Raw genomic sequence first — 16,356 nt, forward strand, 5'->3', positions numbered from 1 at the left:
TACCGCCTGGTGAAGTGCATTGTGGGAGTTTATTTTTGTAAACAGCGGTGCGTTCAAGAGCTTACGCTAACTGGTTTAGCCTCCATGACATAGCGCTTAGTGCTCGACGCATCGATTTCACGCTTTTTGTGTATTTTTAATACATTTGCGCGACATCTCGAACACGACTGCACACACCTTCCTTCCTTTCCTCGTCATAAAACAACAAAACGAAGAGGAGTGGCCAATGAACTGAGCCAAAATGGCTTCGAAGGGGCGTCAGTTTCTCACTTTACAGTGATTCACCCAAAGTGCGGCTAGCTACTTAGCGAGCGAGCTAACGAGGAACTATCAGTAGGGAAGGAAACGCGCCGGTGTCAGTTGAACATGGCTGATCTCGAACAACACCAAGGGGAGCAGGTATTTGAACTTTGAATTGTTAGGATGCCGTGTACTTCTTGTGATGTTTAGCTTTGAAACGTGTGTTTATAAACTTCATTAAACTCTCATGGCGCAGGGCATTCAAGAGAAAATTGAACAGACGAGAGAGAGGTTCAAAAATGAGTTCCTCATAGGTAAGTAACTGGTTTGGGTTGTGACACACATTCAAAGCTATTGTAAAATATCTGAACAGGAAACCTTCCTAGGTAACCATGACATATATATTTATTGGTGGTATAATCATTCCTTTTATTGATAAAGGTCCGAATAAGCTTCAATGAGATGAGCTAACGGTGGCAAAGAATCCTGTTTTCATCCAAATTTATACTACTTAATTTAATTCTTAAGACATATAAACATAATAAATTAATTTAACTCATTCTCAAAATACATTCAGTGTGATTATTGGGGAGCACTTCGCAATAACTGGTATGGCCACATTGCTGTGCTTCTCCAATGCACTGTTTCCCAACCTTAATCGACCTATGGCACACATTTCACATTAGAGTAAATCTCATGTCAGTAAAAGTGGACACACAGGTTAACTCATTGGCTGCCATTGATGGCATTAAACGTCCAATCCATTTAGACTAGGAGGACTGGCACGCTGCAAGACTCCCCCAGTCAAATTGGATTGGACGTCTAGCGCCATCAATGTCAGCCAATGAGTAAAACTATGAACTGTATGTATATAATTCAGTGCAATTTACTTTCGTAATTTGTGCATTTTCTGCCAGTTAAAAAATTGTTGGTTTAAATGTCAGATTCATCCGACAAATATGACCAAAGAGACGTAGATAAACTGCTGAAGGACAACTCCATGGTGGAGGGCTACCTGATGTGGCGACTCTACGTGGTGGACGACGCCTTGAAAATGATCGATGAGAGTTTCCAGTGGAGGAAAGAATATGGTGTCAACGGTGAGATGTCTTTCTGTATCTGCAATGGCCTCACTGAGAACTGTTGACAATGACATAGCACAAACATGATTAGGGGTTAACAACACCGTAAATGTCACAGTGGTTTTTTGCTTTAATCGTCAGAGCGCAGCTGACCTCAACAAGTGGTCCAAGTTCAGCTTTGCAAATCAATGGAATTGTGACTGTGCCTCGCTCAGTGGTTGTCAGAGCAGCTCTCTCACTGCTTCTCGGGGATGAGCCAATACACACAAGAGTCCCATTGTGCTCTTAACATGATGAATAGGCCGCTTATGAAAACAATACCCGCTTTTCAGATATCCATAGAGGTTCGATTGCTGCAAGGAACTGTTTTATGGAGAAAATGCAATTTGTCAGACAGTTATGTTAAGGGAATGTGATTAGCGATCATTGGCACCAAGGTTGGATTTTATTCCTCCTTTTGTCGTCTGTAAAAACGAGTGTTATTTTCTCATGAAATCCAACGCTAGTTCTTTGTGATCAGAACGACGACAGCTTGTCCGACGAGTTTCACTTACTTTCTCTGTAGCTTGAGGTTACCCACCCCTTAAAATATGTTGCTTTCCTAACACAATTCACATTTGTGGAGCAGTTGTCTAACCAACTTGTTTTTCCCCCTTCAGATCTCTCTGAGAGCTCCATTCCCAGGTGGATGTTTGAAACCGGGGCAGTCTTCCTCCATGGCTACGACAAAGAGGGCAATAAGCTCTGTATGTGTGACACTTGACCCATTTTCTTTCACACTTTCACTGGGGCAACAAAAAGTGATCATATTACATGTAAATAGGCATGTGCCGGTGTGAGATTCTGACTGTATGATTGCTCACGGTATCACGGTGTTGCAATTATAGTGTTTAAAAAAAAAAATCAATTGAACAGTATTTTTACTTTTCAAAACATACTAATAAATTGGAACATAATTATAATATTGAGTTAAAATTAAATAAAATCTAAATAAAATTAAAATATATGCAGTTCTTGAGGTTAACCCATAGCCACAGCTTAACATTATTATCATCAGAACAAAAATAATTGAATTATTTTCCATAAAAAAGCATCTGTGTATGACTCGTATCATGTTTACATTATACACACACACACTCTTTCTCAACACAGTTGCCAGAGAGAGAAAAAAGACATGTTTTACCACCGCTAGACACACTAAACACGCTAGAGTTAACTCTCGTAGCTGGTGGGAAACGTTCACAACAGTGTTTACTAACCTTTAGTAATCATATTGGAGGTATTCCCTCTTCGGCAGCCACCCTCCGTGAACATGTTTTACATGTCGGTTGGCCGTCCTTTTCTAAGCCGCAGCAGTCTAACTTTTCTGTAGCCAAAGTATTCCCATTCCAGCGATTTTCTTTGATGGAGGAAAAAGTTCAGGAGTTCCACCTCCTCCAGCCATCGTGTAGCACAGCTGACTTACTGACACTGAGCAACAACCATTGGGGGAGGGTTGAGCCTTGCAGCTGCAAGCGAGGGATTTCTCCCTGCATTTATGGTGCATTAAAAATAGCTAATACCTTTCGGGTGGAATGACAGAATTTTTTTGTGATTTTGAAACAGTTTTCATACCACGGTATACCTTGAAACCGGTTATCGGCACATGCCTACATGTAAATCCTCTGAGAATAATGTGGTGACTTTTCTTTTTACTCCCCAGTCTGGTTTAAGGTTAAGCTGCATGTGAAGGATGCAAAAACAATCTTTGACAAGAAGAAATATGTGGCTTTCTGGCTGGAACGCAATGTCAAGAAAGAACCTGGGATGCCTTTGACAGTAGTGTTTGACATGTCAGAGTCTGGCCTTGCCAATATTGTAAGTTTGATTTGTCGAATATGTTTTGTTTAAACAGACAGACAACACCTAGTACAGATGACTTGTATGTGAAAGACTGTTGCTACAAGTTTGAAATCTGCAAATTACAAATTTCTGAGACCTCGGATAATGGAGAAAATAATGGGCAAACACAAAAAATGACACAATTTATGAACGCAGCCGTTTTGTGACATTAATTATACCTACGCTTATACATACTGATAAGACGACCACAAGCGCATTTGATAATCATAATGGGTATTAATGACGTCACGAAAAAAGGGGATAGACTCAATCTATTGCTAAAATATTACTAATCAAAATAATACATTGATAAAATGTCTGCCTGTGGCGGGCAGCCACTTCCCGAACACACTGTCTTAAATTCACGTTTAAATCTGAAAAATAAAAATCTGAGATTTTTCAATTTATTAACCCTTTATAAGGCAAGTGACTATTTTGGATAATTAAAAAAAGAAACTTAACCTCATGTGGACGTAAGAATCACATTTTGGGTCATGTAGCCCACAATCTTAAAATTTAAAGATAGTAGTGAATATTGTCTTTTTTAGATATTGCTAACTCATTGTATGCCATTGACAATGGTAGCATGTGTATACATGAGTTCAAAAATCTTATTTATGATCCGATTTAAAGCCCTGTATGATTAAATATGTCTCATATAAACACCTTAGCCAATTGGATTAACCCGGATCGTATTATATTTTGGATCAGATTGTAAAATGTACTCTACACCGATTGATAATCTGCTCCACGCTCTATGTAAACTGCTGAGTGGAGCGTATTGGGTTGATGGAGAGGATTGTCTGGTTCGCGCATGCGCTCCTACTATGTGAAAGTATGGTGGTGAAGCAGAAAGTGCATCGCTTCTTCTTTTATGCTGCCTTCATGTGATGTCGTAATTTTGGTATATACCACTCGTCGATTGGAAAATTGCATATGAATGCCCCCTCAAGTCGTATTTTCTACTGGAACACCGGCATTTTATTATGATACCCGAGTTTCCGAGATAGGACGACCATTTACGTTTCAAAATGGCGGCGCGTAAAAAAAAAAGTTGTGAATGGTAAGATTAAGAAGATTATTCGTCAATTTGCACTTTTTTCTTTTTAATTAAATTTTTTACGCCAGCATCAAAATGTTGTGTACATTTATTTTTTTAACCAAGTGGTTGCTAAAACGTCCAGTTACAAACAAAAACGTACTTCTATAAACTTATTGTAGTTGAGGAATTAATAGGTCTAAAACCGTTTTGCCCACACAACAAACTAAAATGAAATTTGTATCTGCTTTTTTCAACGATAACAAAAGCACATGAATAGGCTGTGCTGGTAACTATCAATTTGAAAGTTGTGACGATCGTCTTTCCCATACAGGGGTGGGCAATAAGGGAAATTTAAAGTTCACTGGCCCCACTATCAAAACCACCGACCCAGGTCAAGGTGTCAGTTATTGATCCCAATAATCATGAAAAAGAACAATTTGCTTGAATGACATTTTTTTAAGGTAGATTTAATGAAAAGTGCAGCAAAATGGTGTAAAAACATGAATATAGTGCAAATAATTCTATAAGTGTTCCATAATCACTCCAGTATACATGAATAAACCCAAATCGACTCCACTGACCACTTACACATATTTTAATGTTTTCGGAAAACAAACACACACAAAAAAATATTTTTTCCTTGGGTGCTCCGAGGGGTAGGCCCACGGGGGAGCTCCGCACCTGGGCGAAGCGTTCCTGTCTTCCTGTTACCGCCCTCTGGAAGTCTTCCCCGGCTCAGTTGTCGTGACAACAATTAAAAGTCAAAGAGACGACTAAGGCAATTATGGCTTACGGTTTTCAAGCTAGACCGTCGTTATGACGATATTATTGTTCTCGTAATCACGTAGATGAATTACCACGTTATGTTCATAGCATAGCTTTCATATCTGTTAACTTTTCTCTTACTTACTTGTCTGCACATGTGGGGATTGATCTGCACATCTCACAGTAAACCTTATTTTTTGTCTCATCTTAGCCGAGCCAATTCCAGCAGTCTCGCCGCTAGGGCTGAAACTTTCTCTCTCTTTTTTTTCATATTGGAATTCGCGTTCCCTCAACTCCTCCGGTGACTTTCGATTTCTTGAGTGATCTTTTTTCCCCCAGTGCTTGGCTGGGTGCTGGGGGTTTCAGAAACATGTCGTCGTGAAGTATAACGCTAGGCGGTACTGAGATACTGACAATCAATATGTAGCAATAGTCAGGTTGAGCGCGTTCGTGCGGGAGTGAACGAGATGTGTTTACACCCCACAGAGAGCAACGGCTGGCTGCATAGACTGTAAGGTTGTCTTTGATCGGAGTAGCATAACGTCGTCAAAACACCGAACCACTGGGAATTGATGTGAATTTTTTTTTTTTTAATCTACGCATTATTATTGCTGGCCCCTCAAGGCCAGTGGTTCAAGCATTCTGGTGGCCCCGACTGTTTTAAAAGTACTTCCGAGCCACCGGGCCATTTATATTGTCGAGTTTCGACCCCTGCCAGAGCATGTGAAGGCAGCATGTCACATTACAGGTTGTGGCAGAGAGTAACGTAATGCGCATGTCAAAAGGAACAATACAATCTGATTCAGCCAGGGCCTTTGAACGTGAATCTCTTTACTTAAACTTTATGTATACAGATCAAATCTTCTTCACTTAATACAATTCTTTCAATTGGGTTATAAAGGTACCCACCCAGTGGTAGACGTCCAATTCAATTAAGCTGGGAGGTTGGCTGTGAATGCTCATCTTTCAGTAGTTAAATGGATGGCCTTTTAAAGGGTTGGAAAGATAATGATGAGCAAGATGTTGTCCGTCACTTCAAATTTCCTCTTGTTGACTGAAAATTGAGTGACACTCGCTCTTCAGTGGTTTCACTCTTTGGAGATTAAAATAACCTTTAAATCCTGTTGGTCAATTCAAGGGGGCTGCCTAATCCACAGTCGTGAGCTCACGCAGTGCTCCGCAAACGAAGGAGTTAAAGGCCTAAAGCAGAAAGACTCATAGAGAGAGAGAGCAAAAGAAAAAATGTAGTGCGCATACGAAATGAGGAGTTTAGAAAATCCGATCGCAAAGCGGAGGCTCAGCGGGAGCCGGCGCGTCGCCGTTCAGCAGGATCTCGTTAAGGCCCGGAGCGCGGCGCCGGCATAGCAATGAGGGCTCCTGCCAATTATGGAACGCAGTCAGGACGTGGGCCTAGCTTCTATTGATAAATCTGTTGCCGTGATGATTGCAGTCAACGTGAAATGCTACGCTGAACATCCATCATAGGGCTCCTTTGGGCACACAGCCAAGTCGATTAGTTTGCCAATTATTTTTTTAATTAATCGCTAAAAGTGCATGTAGGTTTTACAGTGTCAGAAGATGAAGAAAAACGTCTGCCTAAAATGACATTTTCGCAAATAGTGGATTTATTTACACAGCTACAGAGTTCAAGTCATTTATTACTCATTAGTTGCCGTTGACATTTGTTCATTCAGAGTTCAAACGAATTAGACGTCTATCGCTGTCAATGGAAGCCAATGTTAGGTGGTGTCTAGTAATTAGAGATGTCTCGATCGTATATTTTTGCAACCGAGTCCCGAGTCACCTGGTTTTGAGACTCTGCCGTTTTTATTCCCGATCCAATATCGAAAAGTTGTTTGTTTTTTTGTCTCGTAACAGTGTCTCTTCTGACATTTTGTCGTCATTTTTTACGTTATTGTATTAACATGACATAAAATACATGTTTTTGGATAGATATTTTGAGATTTGGGGGTACTTAAAGGGTTCATTCCGTCAGTGTAGTAAGGGAACTCGTTCATAACCCAGGAAATACCCGATTATATTTATTTTTTAGTTTTTTAAAATATAAAAACGTGATCTTTTTCACCCGATTCCGATCCTCTGAAAAATGGCACGATCGGCCTGATTTCTATGATCGGATCGGGGACATCCCGACTAGAAATTTGAAGAACTTACTTTTTGTCTTAAACTCTTCCTGAAAAAGCAAAAAAAAAAAAATATATATATATATATATATATACTAGAGGTGTGCATCGGCACTGCCCTCACGATTCGATTCGATTACGATTCGGAGGGCCACGATTCGATTCGATTCAGAGGGCCACTATTCGATTCGGTTCGATTCGGCAATGCATCACGATGCATTAAAGCCTGGGATGCATTAAAATGCTAAAGCAAAGCATATTTTTCGTGAATCATGAGGCAACACAAGCGGTCAGACATTAAACAACTTTTTATAGGCTCTTGTGTCATTCCTGGTTGTAGTCAAATGAAAATAGTAATATATATAAAAATAAAAAAACATCACAGCATTTAATTAGTGCTTTAAATGAGACCAGGGCTTTCTTTTTTATTTTTTATTTTTATTTTTTTACACACAGTAGCAGCCTTTCATTTTTTACACACCGCATAAGTTTGGTCAAGTTTCCCACCAACCTCATAGAAGCCAAAATGTCTCCATATGCCTGCTTTCAATGTCTTTGGTGCGTCAATAATCTTTCGCGCTCCCTCTTTCTCCGCATCAGCCATTGTTGTTATGTCTTATCTCTGCTTTCTCGATTGCCACTGCGCAATTGCGCATGTCTGTGACGTTACTCCCGTGAGGAAGCAGATTTGGGTTCCTCGTCCCCCCTGCATTGCTTGTATAGTAGCTCCCTCTACAGGTAAACATGAGAATAATAATACGAATGGGGAAACCAAATCCATTGCATCACCAGAAGATTTTTGAACGGACTTATATATTTTAATATGTGCTGAATCGATTCGGCTTGTTGCCCGCATCGAATCGCATCGTCCATGGCTTGCATCGGGATGCATCGCCGCATCGATTATTGTTGACACCAGTAATATATACTATTCTGAAGTTAAAAAAACAAGTAATATTACGAGACAAAGAAATCGGACTTTTAACAAGTAAATGGCCAAGTTCCCATATAAAACCAAAGACCGACAACAAAAAGACATTTTCACTAAAACATTGTTAACCTTATTCAAGATTTTCTTTATATAATAAATATCCTGTTTTGTTTAGAACTCAATCTGAGTTGTGTTTTCAGTTCCATCCGTCTGTTTGTATGTTCGTGTTGAAGACAACTCAAGAACAAATAAGGGGATTATTATCAAACTTGCTGGATGTGTTTGTAATACGAAACCAAAGAGATGATTAAATTTTGAGGTCAAAGATCACAGAGGTCAGAGAAGGAATTTCTGCTTTCGCATGAAAAGTAGTTTAAAAATTTTTATTGTATCTCCCTAAATCTATAATGTAACATTATTAATGTGCATACACGTGCAGCAAATTAAATTCTGATTAAAGTCTCATTTTAAATGTTTCAGGACATGGACTTTGTGAAGTACGTTGTAAATTGCTTCAAAATATATTATCCAAAGTTGCTCTGTAAGTAAAATTCTCATCCAGATATTACACCATTTTGTTTATTTTTGTTTTTCCTTGTCTTTGCCAAAAATTCAATTACCTTGTGATTTCAGCCAAGATGATTATTGTGGAGATGCCTTGGATCATGAACGGTGAGAGCAAGTCCACTGTGGCATTTTATGACGTTCCGAATCAACATTCCCTTCCTAAATCGATTTTTCTCTGCCCTGGGGTAGCTGCTTGGAAGATTGTGAAGACATGGTTGGGTCCGGAAGCCATCAGCAAGCTTAAGTTTGCATCCAGATCGGAACTCCCGTCGTACATCGACCCAGAGTACTTGCCGCCTCACATGGGAGGATCGGTGCGTTGTAGTTCACTCAACTGTTGTCAAGGTTTCAATCACAATTCAGGATTTTGTGTCAATCATTGATGATGCAACTTCAAAACGACTTTTTTTTTCCAGGACCCGTTTAAGTACAGCTACCCTCCACTCCCCGACGATGACTTCCAAACACCCATCGGCGACAATGGACCAATCGTCAGCGAGGACGAGATTGAGAGCAAAGAGAGCGAGCTAGAGAGCAAAGAAGGCCTCGATTCCAGCTTCAACTCAGAGGTTGCCATCAAGCCCAAAAAGGTACATTTTTTCATTTATCCACCACATACCCACAAATACTCTTGCAGAACATGGAATATATCTCAAGAATAATTTGGAAGATCTCACTTGTTGTAATTTATTTGATTTCATTCATGTCAAAGCTTCTCTTGCCATTTCATATCCATCCTTGTATGTGTCAGTCAGGTCTGGCTTAATGATGTCCATCTCCATAATTGGATATCCACTAAACCTTTTGGCTTTAGCTTGAATATTACATCCTCAGCCCACCTCCTCACTCTAACCTGGCTGTATTTAGCCGTTGTTACAGATGGGACTGCAACTCGCCTCTCATATTCTACTCTATACACAGAAAGAGGTCCATCTTTCACTCTCAGAATCTGTTTAGCTTCTTTTGCAGCTCGTCAAGTGCAAACTAAGACCGCATGAAATCGCCGCCCGGCAGAAAGTTCATCTCTATTAGACTGCCGTTTGATGTTCTATTTGCTGCGGTGTTTTATGTGAATTGGTGTCGAGGCCCATGTCAACTAGGGCTTGACCTATATTTGTAAGAGCCTGCAAGTAGGAGTGGGAACCTCAGGGCACCTCACGATACGATACGATTCGCGATACAAGGCTCACGATAACGATTATCTCACGATATCACGATGCAGCGATTTTCGATATATTGGTCAGAAATTGGATACATGACATTCTACGATACAGCTGTTGAAACGGGGGGAAAAAAAGATAATTAAAAATAGAAAAAAATACTGTTTAAGTCATTTATTAAACAGTGACACCTTTTCTGCGCAACATTGCTGTAAAATATAAATCTACTGCAAATTGTGCACCTGCACATATAGAGGAAACAAGCCACAACCACTGATATTGCTTGGAAAGATCATGATGAATGGCACCCTTAATTTCTTTAAAGTTTTAAATCTTTAAAAAAAATAAAAATAAAAAGTGCCATAGGTGTCAGCAGTTGAGCTTGGAGTGGTGCAATGATAAAATTGGTGGGTCTTTTCTTCGTATATGACCTTATTTGCTTGGTTTGAGCACTTCCACTATCTGCTTCAGCATTTAAGATGCCAGACTTGCTCAGTCACAGTCTTCCTCACCTTAAAAACAACAAAATAAAACAAAAAATATTAGCTACTTCATAGGTTTTGAGTTGAAATCCTGATTTTCTTTTTTTGTGTTGGAAGTATTGAATTAAAAAAAAAATGAATTGAATGTATAGAAATTAAAAATGCAATCATTACCTATTTTTAATATGTAAGCAACATTAATTGTCATGCACATCACTTTATATATCTTGGAACCTATTCAAACCATTTTTATAGCTTATTGTATCAAAATGACAGTAATAACAGTTTGTGTAGTAAACTACATGGAAAGTGGTTCTCAAATAATATCAAATAAATCGGTAAATTCATGTGGGCTTGTTCGATATTCATTTTCATCCAGTTTAGGGTCCCGGTTTATTTTATATCATTCAACACCAAATGTCATCAAAATAATACATGTAAATTAAAAAGTCAATTACATTGCAAAACCTTCTTACCTCAAGTGATGAAAGCTAAGCTCACAAACTCCTGTGTCCACTACGTCACCAGCTGCAAGTGAAACTTATTTTTCTAAGACAATTCTTGCATACAACAAAGTCCTTGTTCACCTTACTTCCTTTCTTGTTGGTGTAAAATCTAAAGTGTGTCCCCATGTGTGATTTGTAGCAATATTTTGCTCATTTTTTCCTCCACCGTTCTCACGGCGCTTTTTTATTTTTTCAACCCACTTGGAGCTACATTTCTTCTTCTCTAGACAACTTGTGCGCACTTTACCCTCACCGCCACTCCCGAGCGCCCCTAGTGGACCGCCAAGGAATTGCTCAACAAACATTGAGCAGTTGACAGCATCCATACTCCATTGTATGGCCAATATATTAAATAAAAGTATCGATACTTGGCGGGAGCATATCAATAACCGATCGGGTTGCAAAATATCGCGATATATCGCTGTATCGAGATATTGTCACACTCTTACCTGCAAGTACGCTATTCCAGCTGGCTGCCAACATGTGGCAAACTGAAACTGTAGCCTGTTCAAATTTCAAATCCTGTAACATTGAAATTCCCATATAAACAAGAGAAAGATTGTTGATTATGACCTTGTTGACCATGTGCTAAGGACTGAGATAACCAGAAAAAATGAGGCATGCAAATCAGTAGTCATTAGCCTCGTTTCAAAATACAGTATTTTTGTGTTTGGGCTTTGAGAAATGTAAGGTTGTATTGCCTTGCATCAGAAAGATTTGTCTGTTGCGATCAGCACATTCTGAAAGACTGCACTTTAACCCACTAAGCGGATGAGTAAGTTACCTATGTGGGAAAGTACTTTGGCTAAAGCCATATTTCCACCAAGTAGTGCATTTAGTTCTTCAGCTCAATAGATTATTCCCATTGTCAAATGTTATGGATGAACTGAGCTGCTGAGACCAAGTCAAGGTTTTGAGGGCTTGCGAAGGAGTTGATGAGACTTAAGTCTTTAAAGAGACTAGACCAAGTCAAGACAAAGGGTTTGATAGTCAGTTCAGAACAACACTGCATTGAGACAGTTTCTAGACTAAGACTTTGAGATGCTAAAACCAAGTCAAACTAATGCAGTTCTTAGAAGTGAAAGACCAAATCAAAACTAAAGTTTTGAGAAATTTCGACTAGTTTAGGCAGTCTAATACACCAAGTCACCACGCTAAATGCTAATACTAACGTGAACACTAATGCTAACGCAAACGCTAGGCTAAAAAAACATAGCATATCTAGCCAAGATAAGAAAGCAAACATACCAAGCCTCAGCTGATACATACATTTCACAAAAGGAGCCTGGAATGGGCACAGGCTTACTAACCAGCCGGCGTGTGTGCGGGGCTGGAGGATCGGGGGGGCGCAGAACATCACATGAGTGACACGACCAAAGCACTGCTAAATGCATGCTAACTACACGTAAAATAAGAAAATATCACACATTATGAATTTATGACGGAAACTATGGTGAATTTTCATTTCGTCTCATCAGACGAGAACTAGCATCCATCTTATGTTTTAATCTCCCAAGACACATTTTCAGCATGTCTTCGTGACGCCATCGTCATGAAAAAATAGTTCGTTGACGTAATATTTTCGTTATCGTCATTGTTGACCAAAATAACACTGCTATGTATTCATACTTGAGACAGTGAGCACTATCCTATGCTGTCCTATACCATCCCAGCTGAAGGAGCTCTCACCTACCTTCCGTTCTTCCCAGAGACAAGTTGGCGTAGGATCCCAAAGGTACTCGGAAGCTAATTGCCTCTCTCTCTCTTTTGAAACAAGGGCTGGAGGTGGTGATGCAGCGTCGGATCACTGCACCCACACACGGCAAGATTTCTGCAGGCTGCCAAGGCAGGTGTGCTCAAGTGAGCCCCTTTGACTCCATCTCGGATTCTATTTGACCTTCTACATTTCAGCGGTCCAAAATTTCAACCACGTGTCAGCACTTTTCTTTTCTGAGAGGAAGGCTACAGGACTGTAGCCTCATATATTTTTTACACAATCACCATAAGGCACTCATGTCACTGGGAACTATCACTCCAATCAACCATTCCATATTTTCACTCCCAAATGTCCCATAAAAATAGTTAATGAGTTACTGTTATAAAACAGTAGACCAAGTGAAAAGTGTGGAGCACTCAATCAACACCCCCCTCAAACCTCAGAGGCAAAGCGTAAAAACAAAACGCCCTCTGTTTCTCGTCCCCAAGAGTATGATAAGCACTAACCATGCTGTGGTTCTTGCCTGACCCTCATTAAATGTTGAGTCATCTAGCAGCATTTCATAACTTTGAAGCATTTCAAGCAATCAACTGATCATTTTTTATGATAGATTTATTGTCTTTTTAATTACATGCAATCAAGATTTGTATTGGTTTTACAAATTTAGTAGAATCAGTGACTTAACTAGTAATAATACTAATGTATGTTGATTTGAATTTTTAATTTTGACTGACGCAGAAACGTTATACTTTTTATTTCCTGTTATTGTGTCAAGTTAGCACTTTAAAATGATTATGAATAAATTGAGTTGTTTCTTAGCAGCTGATTCATGTCTTCATTCTTGCGTAAACGGTCATCTCAACTAGTCATGTTGCTCCAGTCGCACGCATTTCCCCTGTGAGTCATTCAAATTCTCATCACATGCAGAGTCCTCTCACCTTTGCTTCTCCATCCGGATCACGTGACCATAATAAATGACCAACCCCCATTACCAACAGTAAATGTATAGTTTTTTTTTTCTTTTTTGCAAACATCTTGAAAAACAAGATCCGTCACGAGCTTGCCGTGTGTCTGGTACCAATTTAGATCAAAATATTGTGGATTATTCACTTTTTTGGGTCGTTTCTATTTCCAGTCACAAGTCTGAGGTTTATCTTAGTTCTGCATTCTTCAATGGACATGCGGTCTGTTGATTTATGCTTTACCTAAATGAGAACAAGGGTCATTGCTCTTCAAAGGAGGTTTTCAAGAATGAAACATTACACTAATTAAATCACTAACCTTTATCATCTGATAGGTCACCGCATGTGGAGACCAGAGGTTGAACAATGCCCCAAGGTTCACGTTGCTTTGCGTTTGCTGGTTATTAAGTGTTCTTTTTTTTCCAGGTGAATTTCCTGGAAGAAAATGTCAAGACTGAAGAGAACGATAAGGGTGACGGCCGAATCAAAGGAGTGAGGAAGCCCGTGACCACATTCAAAGGCACTCTGTTGGACATCAGGTACTATTTGAGTTGACGGAGTGTGATTTTTACATTATGATACACACTTCCAGGAAACGGCAACAGTTTGGCAGTCCGCTAAAAACCAGTTGAGATGTTTCTACAAAAATAACTGTCTTGCCCTCTCCTGGTGTTAAGCAGCTACACTTCTTGCAACTTTTAAAAGAAGCCATTGGCAACATTTTGTAAAAATGTTTCTCTTTATTTATCTTTTTGCCTATCTTGGCTGCAATATTATTGATATGTTTATACCGCAATAGCTCAATTGATCCGGCTGCATGTGGGGGCAGGAATTAAGGGTGCTACCAATCAATTGTTTATTGATTAGAAGGTAGTCGTCCTGGTTAATTATTAACAGAAATCAACAAGAGGCAGCGGCCGGCCATTGATTCTCTCTCTGAAGGCGTAACACTCAATCAAAACAAGTGTTTGCCTGTTGCTACTCGACTTGGGTGTTTGAACTACATGGTTCTTGACGATGTATGGTCTCAGTTTGAAGTGAAAAGGCTTATTCTAAAAATTTAAGGTCGATTTCTATGATCGGCCGTGACCTACTTAACCGAGCCAATGTGGCGGAAATAACTTTGGCAGCTAGCGAGCAGTCCTTCAAAGAATCCAATGTTGGTTTTCGTACCACTTATTACCTACCCAGTAATGATGCTAAATTGTGAAATTAAACACACACTTGTTTGTTTTTAAATACAAATCACATTTAGCATTCCTTTGATCCAGTAAATCCATAAACATAATAATAATATACAGGTAGTCCCCGGGTTACGAACGAGTTCCGTTCCTAGACTGGCGATGTAACCCGAATTTCCGCGTAAGTTGGAATTAACCCTTAAAGTACCTTAAGATACCCCCTATACCTCAAGCTAACTATCCAAAAACATGTATTATACCTCATATTAATAAGACAAGGTTAAAAAATACGATACTGTGAGGTTCGTTGTGTTAAATGCTGTTATGAGTAAAGCCCAAATAGTTTTTTTTTTTTAAAGCCTCGAATTGTCATTAAATATGAGTGAGTCGCCTTGCTCAGAGAAAAGGGCGATCTGGAAAGAGTAGGGAGGTGAGAAAAGGGGGATATCATGGACGCTCAGGTGGCCAGCGTCCTCTCTCATAATGCCTGTCCACCGTCCGAACTCAAAATACCGGAGAGGAGTCCGTCCCGGGGGGAAGCAGCAGCAGCATGAGAACAAGGAAGTGAGACCTGACGCTGTCAGGAACTGCAGGACGGCTGCGACACTGCTTGGGGAGGAGGGGATCCTGACATGGCAAGAACTACTGTAATTTTCGCACTATAAGGCGCACCTGACTATATGCAGCCACGCACCAAATTTGACTCAAAAACTGCATTTGTTCATAGTTAAGGTGCGCTAGTCTATAAGCCGCACGTGTCCTAACTGTATTGTGAGATATTTACACCAAAAGATATCAACCGGTAACACTTTATTTGACAACGGCATCTTAAGACTGTCGTAAGACCAAATGAACCACCATGAAGCTTTGCAGCCAGTTGGTTCAAAGCTTCATGGTTCTAAAAAAATTAAAACTTGCTGGCATTCCGTTTAAAACCTTCACTACTACTTCATTGCTTCAAGAAGTTTCAATTTGGCCATCACTGTTCTCTTGGGTGAGACGGTAAACCTCTGCTGCCACCTGCTTTCAATGCTGTTTTCGTGCAACATGCCTGCTAGCATGCATTGCAGCGCTACAAATGTTAATAACAAATCAAAATTCATGTTCTGTGCTAATTATTTCTTCAGTTATTGTTGTAGTTGTTTCATTAATTTCCATTTATGGAATTTGGTAACACTTTATTTGACAGTGGGGCCATAAGACTGTCATAAGTCAATCATAATTATTACATGACACTGCCACGAACATTAATGAATGCTTATGACTGATGTGATTTTGTGTCATCCGGCAAATTATCTCCCTTTTGAATGGATGTAAAAGATCCGAGCTGGACATGAATGGAGTTAGTTAGATAATTTGCTGGATGACACTTAATGACATCTATCATAAGCATTCAAAAATGCCCATGATAATGTCATGTCATAACTATAACGGTCTTGTGGCAGTCTTATGATGCCGCTGTCAAATAAAGCGTTACCTATTAATCCAAATAAATCAACAAATAAGCCGCACTGGACTATAAGCCACAGTATTCAAAATGAGGGGAAAAAGTAGCGGCTCATAGTCTGAAATTTACGGAAGGTATTGTTTACAAAACAAGGACTGGAGACACAGCGGGCAAGACTCTGGCGTCGTAAAGTCAAAATGACGTGAGTCAGGTATGTCGTAACCCGGGGACTACCTATACAACGTAAGA

At 39.7% G+C, this 16,356-nt stretch overlaps 1 protein-coding gene across 1 annotated transcript in view; it reads left to right on the plus strand.

Moving 5' to 3' along the window:
- Positions 1-15: 15 nt before the first annotated feature.
- Positions 16-16,356, plus strand: part of LOC130926671 (motile sperm domain-containing protein 2-like) — a 50,688-nt gene continuing 34,347 nt past the window's right edge. Inside the window, exons 1-10 of the mRNA XM_057851720.1 lie at positions 16-399; positions 497-554; positions 1,185-1,340; positions 1,982-2,068; positions 3,025-3,179; positions 8,566-8,626; positions 8,719-8,757; positions 8,842-8,966; positions 9,069-9,242; positions 13,906-14,018. Of these exons, the coding sequence (XP_057707703.1) occupies positions 367-399; positions 497-554; positions 1,185-1,340; positions 1,982-2,068; positions 3,025-3,179; positions 8,566-8,626; positions 8,719-8,757; positions 8,842-8,966; positions 9,069-9,242; positions 13,906-14,018 (1,001 nt within the window). The 5' untranslated portion in view covers positions 16-366. The remainder of the gene's footprint in view (positions 400-496; positions 555-1,184; positions 1,341-1,981; positions 2,069-3,024; positions 3,180-8,565; positions 8,627-8,718; positions 8,758-8,841; positions 8,967-9,068; positions 9,243-13,905; positions 14,019-16,356) is intronic.

Source organism: Corythoichthys intestinalis, chromosome 12 (genome assembly GCF_030265065.1).
Source record: "Corythoichthys intestinalis isolate RoL2023-P3 chromosome 12, ASM3026506v1, whole genome shotgun sequence".
NCBI classification, from domain to species: domain Eukaryota; kingdom Metazoa; phylum Chordata; class Actinopteri; order Syngnathiformes; family Syngnathidae; genus Corythoichthys; species Corythoichthys intestinalis.